Genomic DNA, 15,047 nt, shown 5'->3' with positions numbered 1-15,047 from the left:
CTGGAGTGCAGTGGCCGGATCTCAGCTCACTGTAAGCTCCGCCTCCCAGGTTTACGCCATTCTCCTGCCTCAGCCTCCCGAGTAGCTGGGACCACAGGCGCCCGCCACCTCGCCCGGCTAGTTTTTTGTATTTTTTAGTAGAGACGGGATTTCACAGTGTTAGCCAGGATGGTCTCGATCTCCTGACCTCGTGATCCGCCCATCTCGGCCTCCCAAAGTGCTGGGATTACAGGCTTGAGCCACCGCGCCCGGCCAGGATTTTTTTTTTTTAACTCCCAGATCCTAACAGAGCAATGAGGGCTGGCAGGACTATGTGAAGGGCACTTAGGAGGCAGCCGAATTCTGGGGCAGATGAGCCCATGGCCGACACAAACTCCATGTTACAAGGGGCTGAGCAGCTGCTACTGCCATTTGGCTCCAAAGCAGAGTAAAATCTCACAATCACAGCAATACATGCACAGTGTATTTTAATGTGAGCCCACTTTTTCTACTGTTCTGTACCTTTAAGGTTCACCAAACTAACAGAAAACTGTGGAGATGGTGAGCTCTCTGTGGCACTCCATGATGTGTTTGCAGGAGGTGTCACACGGAATTACTACCATCAATCATTTTTCTCAACTTAGCTTTCTAACCCTACCCCTACTTTTTTTGGTTTGTTTGTTAGTTTGTTTTAAGAGATGGGGCCTCCCTATGTTGCCCAGGCTGGTCCCAAACTCCTGGGCTCAAGTGATCCTTTCACCTTGGCCTCCAAAAATGCCAGGATTACAGGCCAGAGCCATTGCACCTCGCCTTTACCCCTACTGTTTTAACAAAAACAAGAAACAGGTCTTGATAACATTTATAACAAAAGCCCTGGGGTCATAATACAATCACTGTATTTCCTGATCCCAGGATGCACATTTTTCCTATTCTAACATCTCAAATGAGAATGCATCTTACCATTGATAGTATCTTGTAATAAACTGGCAACATTGTTTTTTCCTTCTTAGAAGTAACTGAAATAATGGTATGTTTTACAATTGACAGCATTTTAGATTCATTGAAATCTGGTCTTAACAAATCCTCTGACTTTGGCAACTAACCCTAAAGAACATGGATAATCATATAGGGTACTGAACTTTCAGACGTCAAATTTCATATACACAGAAACCTGACTTCCAACTTTTTTGAGATAACATGCCAATCAATCCTCACATTTTGATCAATTGAAATATTATGAGAAATGCCATGGTCTGCTGAAGAGAAAGCATGAAAAATGAGAATTTATTAACTCCACCTAGAGACTCCACCCAGAGGACAAGCCAATTAATCCCTATTTCCTTTCTGTACACAGAGATAATGGGGGTTCAAAACTTACAGCTGCCAGCTCCTCAGTATATAAGATCTGCAGCACAGCAGGCGGGAAGCCACAGGATCAGAAGGGGGAGACCTGCGGGTCAGCCCTCAGCCCCAGTGCAAGCTCTTTGGGGCCCTTGCCTCACATGCAAAGCAGGGGATATAGGATGACTGCCAGGTTCCCTTCCAGCTCTCAACTGACACAAACTCCTGGCCCTAGCTTCTGAAAACAGCAGCAGAAAGAAAACTGGGGCTCTAATGGCATTATAAAATAAAGACAGAGGAACTGAAACACACGGATTTAGAAAAGAGAAGATTAAACATGCTAATACATCATTTTAAATACCTATGGTGTACCATGGTAGGCACACCCAAAAAAACAGGGGTACCAAGTCCTTGTGCTAAAGGGGCTCACCATGCTGAATGAAGCACCTGGATCAAAGCTGGAATGGTTAATACAGGCATAGTTACCTGCAAGGAGCACGGCTCCGTGAATTTGCATTTAATAAACTCTCCCTAGGTTTAATGAGGTAACCAGCAAAACTACTTTCCTTAGACAAGGAGGAATGGAGAGATGAAATGATTTTTCCAAGATCTCCTGGTGATCTAGAAGTCTAATCCAGCCAGTGCTGGAATATTTCTGAACCTTACTGGAATATAATTCTACTACTGTTAATTTATATTATACCTTGTATGTGACAAAGGAGATTTGTTCCTCCTGTACCTGGGAGTTTAGACCATCATTAGCCTGCAGGTCCTAAACTAGAAACATTGATGATTCTTTAAACACTCCCCTCCCCACCTTCTCCACCCTTTTCCAGCCCCATGCCATGCTCCAAGTAATCTCCCTGGCCACCAAGATCCATCAGTTCTGCCCAGGCACTGCCTCCAGAATCCAGTTCCTCTACAGCCCCTAGTTTCTGTTCTTGCTCACCTTCACATGACTGCAAGAGCCTTCTGGGTAGTTGCTAACCACACATCCAACCTCCAACTACCACAAGAGTTAACTTTCTAAAAGCTGTATCTGATCCTATCACCCTTTCTTGACTGCTTTTTGGGAATGAAGCCCAAACCCCGTGGCATGGCCTAGAAAACCTTTCGGCATGTGGCTCCAGCCCACTTTACCATCCTCAAACCTGGCCATGGCTCCTGTGCTCACTTGTCCTTGCCCAGGCTCAGACTATCCTTCCCTGCTTTTGCAAGTACTGTGCTCTCTGTCAAGAATCATCTTTTTCTCTTGCCAATTTGTCAGACTCTTATTTGATTCTGTGAGTCACAGCTCAACAGCATCTTCTTAGCAAAATCTTTTTTCTGGCAATCCCCCTGAGCAGCAGAGAACGTCTGGAGCATTTTTTTCAGAATTCTATTGTAGCCCTTACCAGATTTTTCCACTTTGTGGCACTCAAATGTTTGCTGATGTGAAAGTGAAAATATTTGTTAAGAGGTAATATTAATCTGTGCCAAAAGCATATTCACACTTCTGGAAATTATTTGACTTATAAATCAAAACCACCATTAATTATTTGTTAAGATGAGCTACTCTTCCTCCCCAGAATCTTTCTTTGTGTTGTTTACTCACACGGAGCCTATAACACTTTTCTTTTACCTCTTCAGGCAACACCTCTTGTTCTTCTGCTTGAAGATATATCTCTTGAAGTTTCTCCTTTAGTAACTGCATTTCTATTTCATTGACTTGGCTCTCACTCAGGTAAGTTCCCGTTTCACATTCACACCCATCTCGCTGATCTTCCTCAGGGATGTGAACAGCCCAGTCAGATGTCAACAGCTGAGGGATTGCCACACAAATAGATGAACTGATTTCATGAAAAACGCATTCCACTGGATTACTCAAATAATTTGTAATTAAACATAATAAACTGGATCCATATTAATAGTGCACCGTGACCACCGAAAAGTTTCTCAGCCCAGCATAATTGCAGATTTCATAAAAGCATTCTTTCCCCTGCTTACATTCTAACATTTAGGTTAAATCTAATAAACTTCAAATTCTAAATGTGTGGCTGCTGTTGTTTTCTCTCCCTTCATTCTGTATGCCAGAACTATTAAACATGATTTTTACCTGTTCTATTCTGGAGTATACTGCCACAATCTCTGGGATGTTCCTGAATTCATTCAGAAAATTTTGGATCTTCATCTGAAAATCTCGAAGCCACATAGAAGATACTTTCATCTCTGAAGAGTGCATGATCTCATTACGACATTTAATTACCTGCAGAAAGACAAAAAGATAAAAGGCTTCCAAATCAAACAATGGGGTAGACTGAGATCTTTCACCCCAAAGAAAAATCATAGAAAGGCTTTGTTAATTACAAAATCAACAAAAGCAGTCGTCAGAAGAGAAGGCCTGGAACTTTCATGGGATCATGGGCATAATCTGGCATGTACCTGTATCAGAGTGGAGGACACTTCAGCCCTCCAGCCCCGTAACTGAGATCCATATTTAGTTCCATCCTGTCTAGAGGGCAGACACCAAGAAGTGAAGTTCTCCTTCTGCCTTCAAGGGTCAGGCAGGTAGCCTGAGGGAAGCTGGCCATGTGTAATGGTAAGGAGTCATCTCCCTACTCAAAGACTGGTTCAGAGCTAACTGGACAGCAGAGGCCCTATCTGAAGGGGCAGCCTCTACTTCACATGTGGCTTGTTGCCATGGGAGTCATATGAGCCTGTGTTCCCAGATCTTCTGATTTTTCATGAGAAACTGGAAACTTAGATTTTTATGACAACTAACTTGAAATTTTAAAAAATCATGCAGGATACATAAGACATGACAATAAGTCAGATTATGGCCACAGGATTCTAGGAATAAAAAGATGGCTCCTGGGTAACAGTTCAGCCTTTTCTCCCTCCTTGAGTCTCTGGAGCTGATTTCCAAGCAATCCCGAAATTCCTAACATAACCTGTAGGTACCTGTTGGTGCCGTTGAGGTCTGAGGGGATGTTCAATCCTCAGCCACACAAATAATACATTAGTCAGTGTAAGCAATACAAATAAGCCTACAACTATCCTTAGCCCTTGAAGTCTTGTGGCCAGCTGGATATTCCACATTCCCCCAAAATCCCTTAACTTAAAACAACCTGCCAAAGAACAAGTTCATCGGCTCTGGGTATACCCACAGGATGAAGCAGCCAACACAAAAGTCTTTTAAATACTGTTGGAGTACCAGGAAGCTGGGTCTAGGGAGTTTCCTGATGTGGAAATCATGATGAAAAGAAAATAAACTTTGGCCTCTATCTTTAGAAAAATGGTCTTGTCTAATCATGTATTAATATATAATTCATATAGAGTTTTCCACAGTTTGGTTAAAAGATATTAAAGGGTTCAACTACTATGATAGTTCTTTGTTTCTGCTGATATCATAAAGGAGTCTCAATCCTGGTAGTTGCTGGTATGCAGACAAAAGATACATGCATTTTCTCTACCTATTATAAATAATCCAGGTATAGCTATATACTCTTTCCAATGACCTTCAGGGTAATAAATGTATGAGCTGTTCTCTGGTGAACTAGAGAAAAATCCAAATTTCCCAGAGGAAATCTAACAAGCACAGTGATCTATTCTGACACTGTTATCCATCAGTATTCAAGTTTTCTTCAGTTCCATATCATTTGGTCTTGCAGCTGCTTAGCCAATGAGATTCAGAAGGGTAGGATTCCAATGCTGGCATACAACAGGCAGAATGATGCAATGTTTTGTATTTTTTTTTTAATAAGGAAAATTATTTTGGTTCTGTTTATGGCAGAACAGGGAAGAGACTTTTAGGTTCATCTATTTCAGTGGCAAACGGCACAATGAGTTGTTAGGAAACTAATTCAGGAGAACTACTCTTGACTGCATTTGCACTGGGGTTCTTGGACATTACAGAAGACATGATATGAGTCACACTAGCTTGCTTAGTGATGCCAACTTTGAACCCAAGTCTAACTTTCTTTGTACACCACTGTTCCAGGGAACTACTAGGTGCTATACCTGCATGGCTGGCTTAGCATCACAGGTGTATCTCATGACTGGCTCTCACAGCACAGACCCAACAGACTCAGGGTATGCTTTTGAATCTGAAAGCTCTTACCTCTGTGACTTTCTTTCGATCAACCACGAAGTGATCGCAGGAGTTGATGAGACTTAAAAGAGCAACCGCATCACATTCCTCAGGTCCTCGTTTGTCTGCTAGTCCTCGGGGCATGAAGGCCTATAGTAAGGGAGGAAGGAGGGGAACCTGAGCCTCTTCCAACTCTAGGAGATGGAAAGGCGATGGTTACTTGTCTGTTTTCCAAATTATGACTGAAATTCTCTTACGCACTGAGGTTTCAACTTAGAGCCTCATGGGCCCAAAATGCAAGTAGGGAAACAGTGTCACAGCTAAACCTTGGTCAAGGGCAATAACTGAAGGGCTGTACTATCCCTGCTATTAGATACATATGATATAACTGGCTTTCCATCCTGTCTTAATGGCATATAAACAGAAAGCATGAGTAGAAGGCACCTTTTTTCTTTTCCTTACCGAAATTTCAGTGGTTGAGTTGTTAAATAAAAAGATTTAAAAATAAAATAACAGTGGACAGATTCTAAATGACTTGAGGAAGTTTGGTATGGAAGTAATACATTAAGAGTCTGGGCTTTGGAGTGAAAACTGGGTTCAAACGCCAGCTCTGCCATTTGCCAGCTGTGACCTTGGTCAAGTCACCCTCAGATTCCTTATCAGTAAATGGGGGATAACTGTCCTTATCTACTTCAAAGGATATTGTGAGAATGAAATAAGAGAATGCAGGTATAGCACTAGCACAGTGCTTGCCACATGCCAGTAACCAGGGCATCAATGCTGGCAATTACTATGTAGATGGTGCAAGGTGAGTAGGACCCACATAGGAGTTACAGATAGAATCCGGGGATGAGAGATACTAGATATACCAGAAGGGCCTCAAGCTAGCAGGATCTTGCCTTTAGTAGGATTTTATGGCACAGACTCCCAAAATGGTGTTACAGGAAAGCTTGGGCGTATTTCTTTCCTGAAATATTTCTCAACTTATATCAGGATGCAACAACTTTACTAAGCTAAGAATCACAAGGGTTCTCTCCTGCCAAGGGAGTAACAAAAAGTTACTCACAATAAGAACTCTAAATAGGCTGGGTACAGTGGCTCATTCCTGTAATCCCAGCACTTTGGGAGGCAAAAGCGGGAGGATCGCTTGAGCCCAGGAGTTTGAGGCCAGCCTGGGCAACAAAGCAAGACTCCCATCTCTATTTAAAAAAAAAAAAAAAAAATTAGCCATGCATGGTGGTGTGTGCTATAGTCCCAGGTACTCAAGAGGCTGAGGCAAGAGGATTGCTTGAGCCCGGGAGTTCAAGGTTGCAATAAGCTCTGATTACACCACTGTACTCCAGCCTGGACAAGAGACCAAGACCCTGTTTCAAAACAGAAACAAAAACAAAAAACAACAAAAACACCCTCTTTTATTTAAGAGACCTGTTCCATTGAAAACACATCTCAATAGGCAAGCAACTACAATGCCTCCTACAGGGCTGCTCATGAAAGCATTCTGAAAAGGCTGGGGTAAGTGCTCATGTATGCCAAGGAGAGTCAGCGCTACGTTCCTGATGGTGGTGAAATCATACACCTGAGTCCCACATAATTCAGAATTTTGTAAACCCTGGCTGGCCCCTATCAACAGGTACAGTAGCCAGTACCATCACTATCTTTCTGTGCCTTAATAGCCACAGACATGCTGACCCTCTGAAAGAAGTCTATTATGGGCCAGGCGCACACCTGTAATCCCAGCACTTTGGGAGGCCAAGGCGGGTGGATCACCCGAGGTCAGGAGCTCAAGACCAGCCTGACCAACAAGGTGAAACCCCATCTCTACTAAAAATACAAAAACCAGCCGGGTGTGGTGGCACGTGCCTGTAATCCCAGCTACTTGGGAAGCTAAGGCAGGAGAACCGCTTGAACCCAGGAGGCAGAGGCTGCAGTGAGCCAAGTTTGCCCCACTACTCCCCAGCCGGGCAACAGAGGGTGATTCTGGTTTTAAAGTAAAAAAAAAAAAAAAAAAAAAGAAGTCTATTATGGATGCTACAAAGGTTAACAAAGAAGCTAACTAACTTACCACAGGCAAACTAATGCCATGAAACTGAGGAAAAGAAGCTCTGAAAAATACAAAAAAAAAAAATTAGGCATAGTGGCATACACCTGTAGTACCAGCTACTTCGGAGGCCGAAATGGGAAGATGACTTGAGCCGAGGAGGTGGAGTTTGCAGTGAATTGAGACTGTGCAACTGCACTCAAGCCTGGGTGACAGCACAAGATCTTGTCTCAAAAAGGAAAAAAAAAGAAACTGCTGAATTGAGCTGTTGCTGGGAAGAAAATGCAAAGTTAGTGGGGTCTTAGTCACCTCCAAATCAGGTGTAGTAGCTTTTCTTTTCCATTATAAGGTAGGTCCTGTCTGGCATTTTCTCATCAATATAAGGCAATCTCTTCCATGTTAAAGTTTTTGTTTTGTTTTGTTTTTTAGAGACAGGGTCTTGCTCTGTTGCCCAGACTGGAGTACACTGGCACAATCACAGCTCACTGCAGCCTCAAACTCCCAAGCTCAAGCGATCCTCCCAACTCAACCTCCCAAGTACCTGGGAGGATTACAGGCATGCACCGCCATGCTTGGCTAATTTTTTGTATTTTTTGTAGACATGGGGTTTCGCCATGTTGCCCAGGCTGGTCTTAAACTCCTGGAGTCAAGTGATCCGCCTGCTTCGGCCTCCCAAAGTGCTGGGATTACAGGCGTGAGCCACCGTGCCTGGCCTTCTTAAAATTTTATTTTAGTAATTATTCCCTTTCTTCAGAACTGGAAGCCAACAGGGAGGCTCTGCGGCATCCTTGCAGTGAAAGCAGTGTCTTAAAATTGTATTGCATACCACCGTGTTCCACATGCCAAATGCACAGCAGTGAGAAACATGTTATTGCCTCTATCCTCCACTGTCTCTTTGCTGAGTAGGAGATGGGGCTGGAAAATAAACAGAGGCCCAATCTAAAAAAAATTGGCCCACCGTGCCGGGCCTTATCGGCTCTGGAAAGGTGTGGGGTTTATTCTAAGGCCATCAGGAAGCCATCAAAGGGTTTTAGGACGATCTGATTCCCATTTGAAGACTGTACATGCTGCTGTGTGAAGGACTGACGACAGATGCTCAGAGCAGCAGAGGCCTGGTAGGAGAGGGTGAGAGTTGTGACGTGGAGATGAAAAAGAGGATTCCAAAAGTATTTTGCAGTTACAAACAAGGAGAGAGGGGGTACTGAGAGGGAAAGAGGTGAAACAAGAGTGATTCTAGAAAGCTGGTAATGGGGAATGGGCATAGGGTAGGGGGCAAAGACAAACTGCTCTACTTTCGAACTAAATAAAATGTGCTCCATAGGCGATGGAGTGGAGGGGGCAAGTAAGCAGTTGGATGTGTGCGTCTAGAACTCAGAAGAGAGGGCAGGACTAGAGCCACCAATTTGGGAGCCAGTTAGCATTTAACACCACAGGCCTGAGCAATGTCACCAGAGAAGAAGGGAACAGAAGAGGCCCGGCCTCGAGTCCCGGGGAAGGCCAAAAGACATTCAGAAGGAGGCTGAGCAGGAAGAGCCAGGGAGATGGAAGGAAAGCCAAGAGGGTTTCAAGAGCAGCCAGTAGTGCCAAATGGCTCTGGGAGGTAAGAGAGACGAGGTCACGGATGCAGTGGAGTGACAGAGGCAGAAGCCGAGGCAGAGTGGGTTGAAGAGGAAGTGAGAGCAGAGAAGAAGAGAACAGGCATGAAACCTCTTTTTTGAGATGCTCTGCTGGATATGTGTATGGAAGGCAGAAGGAGAGAATGGATCAAGGGACATTTTTCTTTTTCTCTTTTTTTTTCTGAGACAGGGTCTTACTGTCGCCCAGGCTGGAGTACAGTGGTGCCATCACAGTTCACTGCAGCCTTGACCTCCTGGGCTCAAGCAATCCACCCATCACAGCCTCCCAAGTAGCTGGGATTACAGGCACACACCACCACAGCTGGCTAATTTTTTTTGTATTTTTTTGGTAGAGACGGGGTTTCACCATGCTGGCCAGGCTGGTCTTGAACTCCTGACCTCAAGTGACCCACTCGCCTCGGCCTCCCAAAGTGCTGGGATTACAGGCGTGAACCACTGCGCCCAGCCACACCCGCCTAATTTTTGTATTTCTTTGTGGAGACAGTTACAGGGTTTCGCCATGTTGCCCAGGCTGGTCTCGAACTCCTAAGCTCAATCAATCTTCTCACCTCTGCCTCCCAAAGTGCTGTGATAACAGGAATAAGCCACCACATCTGGCCTCTTGAAATCTTATTTTCCAAGTATTTATTCAACTGTTTTTTAAAAAAAAACAGCTTTCTTGAGATATAATTCACCCATCTACACATTACAATTCAGTGGTTTCCAGCATATTTAAAGAGGTGTGCAACCATCACTACAGTCAATTTTAGAACATTTTCATTGCCACAAAAAGAAACCCCATATCCATTAGCTATCATCCCTCATTCCCCAAAGCCCTGGCAACCACTAATCTACTTCTGCTTCTGTGGATTTGCCTATTCTGGACATTTCTTTTCTTTTCTTTTTTGAGACGGAGTTTCGCTCTTGTTGCCCAGGCTGGAGTGCAATGGCACAATCTCAGCTCACGGCAACCTCCACCTCCCAGGTTCAAGCGATTCTCCTGCCTCAGTCTCTGAGTAGCTGGGATTACAGGCATGCGCCAACACGCCCGGCTAATTTTTTGTATTTTTAGTAGAGACAGGGTTTCTCCTTGTTGGTCAGGCTGGTCTCAAACTCCTGACCTCAGGTGATACGCCTGCCTCAGCCTCCCAAAGTGCTGGGATTACAGGTGTGAAATGCCCGGCCTGGACATTTCTTATAAATGGAGTCTAAATGGAATTTATATAAAATGGACATTTCATATAAATATAATATGTGACTGGCTTCTTTCACTCAGCATACTGTTTTCAAGATTTATCCACATTGTAACATGTATCAGTACTTCATTCCTTTGTTACATTGTTACAGCAAAACAATATTCCATTGTACAGAGATACTGCATTTTAAAAATTCCATTCATCAGCTGATGGGTATTTGGGTTGTTTCTACCTTTTGGCTATAGTGAATGGAGCTGCTATAAACATCTGTGTACACTTTTTTGTATGAATGTATGTTTTCATTTCTCTTGGGAATATACCTAGGTAGGGAATTGCTGGGTCATGTGGTAAATGTTTAATTCTTTCTTTTAAAAAATTTAAATAAACCATGGCTATATTAAAGCTTTTTCCATGGAGATGGGAATGAGCTGCAAGAGAGAGTGGACAACTGAAGCCTCAAAGGCCTTGAGCAAGAGAAAAGGGATAAGATCCAACACACGAGTGGAGGTATGAGGCAGTAAGAGGAGAGACACCGTTCCTCCTCTGTAGCAGAAGGAAATAGATGGTGCACATGGAGATTAGTTGGTGTTGGCAAAAAGAAGAGGAAGTATAGTCAGCCCTCCATATCTATGGGTTCCACATTCATAGGATCAACCAATTGTGGATGAAAAATTCTCAGAAAAATAAAATACAATAGTAAAAAGTAATAGAAATTTTTAAAAAATATAGCATAACTATTTACACAGCACTTACATTGTATCAGGTATTATAAGTAATCTAGAGATGATTTAAAGTATACAGGAGAATGTATGTAAGTAATATGCAAATGCCACATACATCATTTTGTATCAGGGACTTGAGCATCTGTGGATTTTGGTATCCTTGGGGGTCCTGGAAGCAATACCCCACGGATAAGGAGAGACAACTATATATGTCCAGGGGCCTCCATCAATTCCATGAAGCATGAGCAAGGGCGGAGGAACGGGAGTGGGGATTTGCTGAGGAAAAGTAGTAGGCTCCAGAAACAGAAGCCTAGAGAGAGATGTGGCCAGACCACTGGGGCTCATGATCAAGAATGAAAGTGAAACCAGTCAGCTCCCTTGTGAGATTCTTTCCCACTAATCAGAAGCAGAAAATGTTGTCATCAGGACTAGAGTTGGGCCAGGCAAGTTCAGAGAAAGGAGAAAAAAAAAAAAAAAGCGGAGATAACAGCAAGGGACTGATTATAACGATGGGCCATGGAATCTGGGCTAGCTGAGGTGACAAAGACAGGCAGGAGAGCAGAGGGTGCTGGGTATTCAGGAAGCAGTGGAAGCCTCAAAGAAGCAGAAGTAGTATGGGGCACGGGGTTGGGGGCAGGGGTGTGTGAATAAGTGTGCCAAAGGCCAGCAGGATGTTAGACACTGAGACTTCCTGTGCCAAGGCCCAGGGTGTGGGCATGCAAGCGGGAGGCTGAGGGGGAGTACAGCAGAGGATGCTAGAATCAGGAGCCCAGAAACTGAGAGGATGGGGTTGGACCAGAAGGTCTGTAAATGACAGCAACCAAGAGGAGCAAAGAGGGGTATAAGGAGGTAGCACAGGCTACAAGAGGATCCCAACGGTGTGAAAGCAGCAACGGAGCCCAAACAGATGAGGGACAGGCATTGCAAAGGGCAGAGTTTTCTTTCTTTCCGTTTTTCTCTCTTCTCTAGGTAAAAGTAGAAGTCAGTAACTCTATGGCTGCAGTGGGAAAAAAATGGGGAAGAATATGTAGATGTGGTGGGTTTGCCGGCTCGTGATACCCAAAAGTCTGGGGACCCCTGATACAGTTCAATTTTTTAAGACAGGGTCTTGCTTTGTCACTCAGGCTGGAATGCAGTGGTGTGATCACGGCTCCCTGCAGCCTAGACTTCCCGGGCTCCAGCGATCCTCTTACCTCAGCCTCCTGAGTAGCTGGGACTACAGGCACACACTACCACACCGAGCTAATTTTTGTATTTTTTGTAGAGACGGGGTTTTGCCATGTTATCCAAGGTGATCTTGAACTCCTGAGCTCAAGCCATCCTCCCACCTTGGCCTCCCAAAGTGCTGGGATTACAGGCATGAGCCACCGCGCCCGGCCCCAATTCCTTTTATTTTTGAGATTGGGGAGCACAAGCTGGCCCAGTGTCACACCACAGCAGCTGAGCCAGGACTCAGATCACCTGCTTCCCAGGCACTGCTCCTTTCCAGTGCCCACTCTGTGCCTGCTGATAACTACTGGCATGTAGACTGACTGCTAAAGTCAATTTGTGTTAGGAAGCCACTTCTGGCTGTCCCTCTCCATCCCTTACTAGGCAAAAAAATTTCCCACTCTGTCTACTTAGTAAGTGACATTGCCAAGATCTGAAGACAGATCCGGCTGCCTACCCCATCCCCAGCTCCCCAAAGTGCCTTTAGCTGGGCACTTAAGGTGCTTTCTATTTTAGCCCTAACTTCCCTTGGCTTACTCTGTCATCCTTATAGCATCCTATAGCCAAAAAGAGCTGATGAGCTGTTCAGTGAGTCTACCCTCAAACAGGCCACACATGAGTCTCCCTCCCTCCCTGCCTGTGCTCATGATGCTCGCTCTACATCTTGCCCCTACATCTCTTGTAGAAATCTTTCCTTAACTTTCCAAGCAGTGGTAACAAACTCAAATGCCCTCAGGAAGCAGACGGGTAGAAGAAAGCTTCTACTTCACTAAGCTGGGTTGGGTCTCCCATACCACCCGTGAACCGCCTAGATCCTTGATCAATCTCTCTCTCCGCATCTGTTTATGAGGCCCCGGCGACCACAGAACCAGACAGCCACCCCGAGTGCTGGGTGACCCGCCGCCTCCTCCTTCCGTCCCGGCCTCAAGCGCTTACCTTGGCCACCTCCCAGGCGTCCACGGGCCAGCGGCCCGGCCGGCAGTTTCCCCAGTGCACGTCTCCATTTCTGTTGACGTGATGTCTCAAAATCTCCTGTTTCCATTCAGCGCACACCTGACACTGAGGCTGAAACTACAGGAGGCGGCGGTGAGGAGGGGCCCGGGAGGGAGGGGCGTCGCGGTTGGCCCCGCCTCGCGGAGGGAACAGGACACTTGCGCTCTGGGTCTGGGACAGGAACGGGGATGGGAGGGGTGGGGTGGGCGCGGTGGTCAAGGCCCCGAGCCAGGTGCTCACCTGACGGGCGCGCGGGCTGCATCGTGAGCCGCCGCGGCAGACGGCGCGGGGCCCCAGGCCGGGGGCTGCGGCGAGTAGGCCGTGGTGGAAGGAGAGCACCTCACGGCCGACGAAACCCTGCAGGCAGCTGCGCAGCAGCAGCAGGCAGTGGCCCGCCTTCACCCAGTTCTTGTACTCAGCGCAGTTGAGGCGCGCTGCTAGCTCCGACAGCACCATGTCTCCCCGCTTGTACCCGGGAGACTGCGGGGCGTGGCGGACGGCAGTGCGCAGACGCGGCTGACGGCAGTGCGCAGGCGCGGCTGACGGCAGTGCGCAGGCGCGGCTGACGGCAGTGCGCAGGCGCGGAGCCTGGGAGGTGCCCGAGGCAGCGGCGCCTGCGCCTGCGCGGCGCGGCGCGACCGATCCCGGGGCGGGGCGTCTTGACTTCCGGGGCACGTCGGCTCCACCCCACTTGGGTGACGTCTGACGTCTAAGAACTTTGGTGCTTGGGGAAGCAGCCGCTATTGGAAACCCCTTAGACCTTCTTCGTCCCCCAGAGATCCTGTCAGCATCCAATTCGACTTCCTCTCCTAATGTAGGGCACTTCTGTTTTAACTTTTTTTTATTGTACAGATGTACAAGATGCTCAGGGCACATTACTTGAATCGTGTATGTTCTTTGTATTATACAATTCTAGAGTTACTAGTGCCTAAGCCCACACACCAGCTGTAGCAAATTGAAGTATTAGTGAACCGTGACCGCTGGCTGCCGGCGGTGCGCCAAGCCGACCCAAAACTCAAAATCCCCCGCCACTGGACCACCTAGAAGGGGGCATTTGCCTGTTTAGGGCAACACATCATTTGGATTCTGGAAGGCTGCACATCTGAGCCAGATAAGGACATCCTGAAGCACCTAGCAAAGGTTAGACGATAACTATCTAGTATTCTTGGTTATATGATAATTAGTGCTCCTTGCACATGGAAGTCTGATTTAAGTTCCAAAGAAGTGCCACAAAGGTCAGAAGGCATTGGGATTGTCAACTCCAAGTGACAAGTCAGGTCAGTTTTAGTTGTTTTTAGTGAGCTTTCTGAGCTTGGAAAACATGTCAAAATTGTGTGTAGTTAAAAGCCTCTGAGGAAAGAGTCCAAAACTTTAAACTTTCCTCTGACTGTGGTTCACAGCAAAAATGTCCAGTGTTTAGAAGCACTAGCTCAGACTCAAACTGCCCCTTCTTAGCAGTTGGATCTTAAGCAACCTTAATTTGATCTCAGGCAAATTACATTTCTCTGGGCCTCCATTTAGTCATTTTTAAGAGGAGGATATCAATAACCTACCACATTGGGTTGTTGTGAGGATTAAATACACATTGAAATATTAAGAAAATGCCTAGCACATAGTAAGCTCTCAATAAATACTTGCTATTATTTTATGTTGACCTAAATATGCCCTTTCACCAATCAGTTATATTCTTGGGCAAGGTATTTTAACAAATCACTGGTCACTTGGAAGTGGAGGCAACTTACAGAAAATTGTGAGCATACCATGGAGTTCCTGGAGTTGTGCAGCACAGTGCTGGTTGGCCTCTGCTAATTTTGTCTTAATAACATCAATGCTAAATCCATCCTAAGTAAATTTAAATCACATCCTTAGACACAGTGTCCATTC

General features: G+C 45.7%; 1 protein-coding gene across 2 annotated transcripts; it reads right to left on the bottom strand.

Moving 5' to 3' along the window:
- Positions 1 to 174: 174 nt before the first annotated feature.
- C12HXorf38 (chromosome 12 CXorf38 homolog) lies at positions 175 to 13,676 on the bottom strand. Of its 2 annotated transcripts, XM_026451732.2 has the most exons (5): positions 13,404 to 13,676; positions 13,107 to 13,241; positions 5,420 to 5,539; positions 3,416 to 3,565; positions 175 to 3,121 (listed from the first exon to the last, which is right to left on the bottom strand). In XM_026451732.2, the coding sequence occupies exons 1-5, from the start codon at positions 13,617 to 13,619 to the stop codon at positions 2,855 to 2,857; spliced, it is 888 nt and encodes a 295-aa protein (XP_026307517.1). In that variant the 5' UTR covers positions 13,620 to 13,676; the 3' UTR covers positions 175 to 2,854. The 2 variants fall into 2 exon arrangements, with proteins under 2 accessions (XP_026307517.1, XP_026307518.1); XM_026451733.1 differs by lacking the exon at positions 13,107 to 13,241.
- Between the last annotated feature and the right edge of the window lie 1,371 nt (positions 13,677 to 15,047).

This window comes from Piliocolobus tephrosceles, chromosome 12 (genome assembly GCF_002776525.5).
Source record: "Piliocolobus tephrosceles isolate RC106 chromosome 12, ASM277652v3, whole genome shotgun sequence".
In the NCBI taxonomy this organism is placed as follows: domain Eukaryota; kingdom Metazoa; phylum Chordata; class Mammalia; order Primates; family Cercopithecidae; genus Piliocolobus; species Piliocolobus tephrosceles.
Note: the sequence above shows the minus strand (reverse complement) of the source record. Positions and strands in the feature narration are given on the sequence as shown.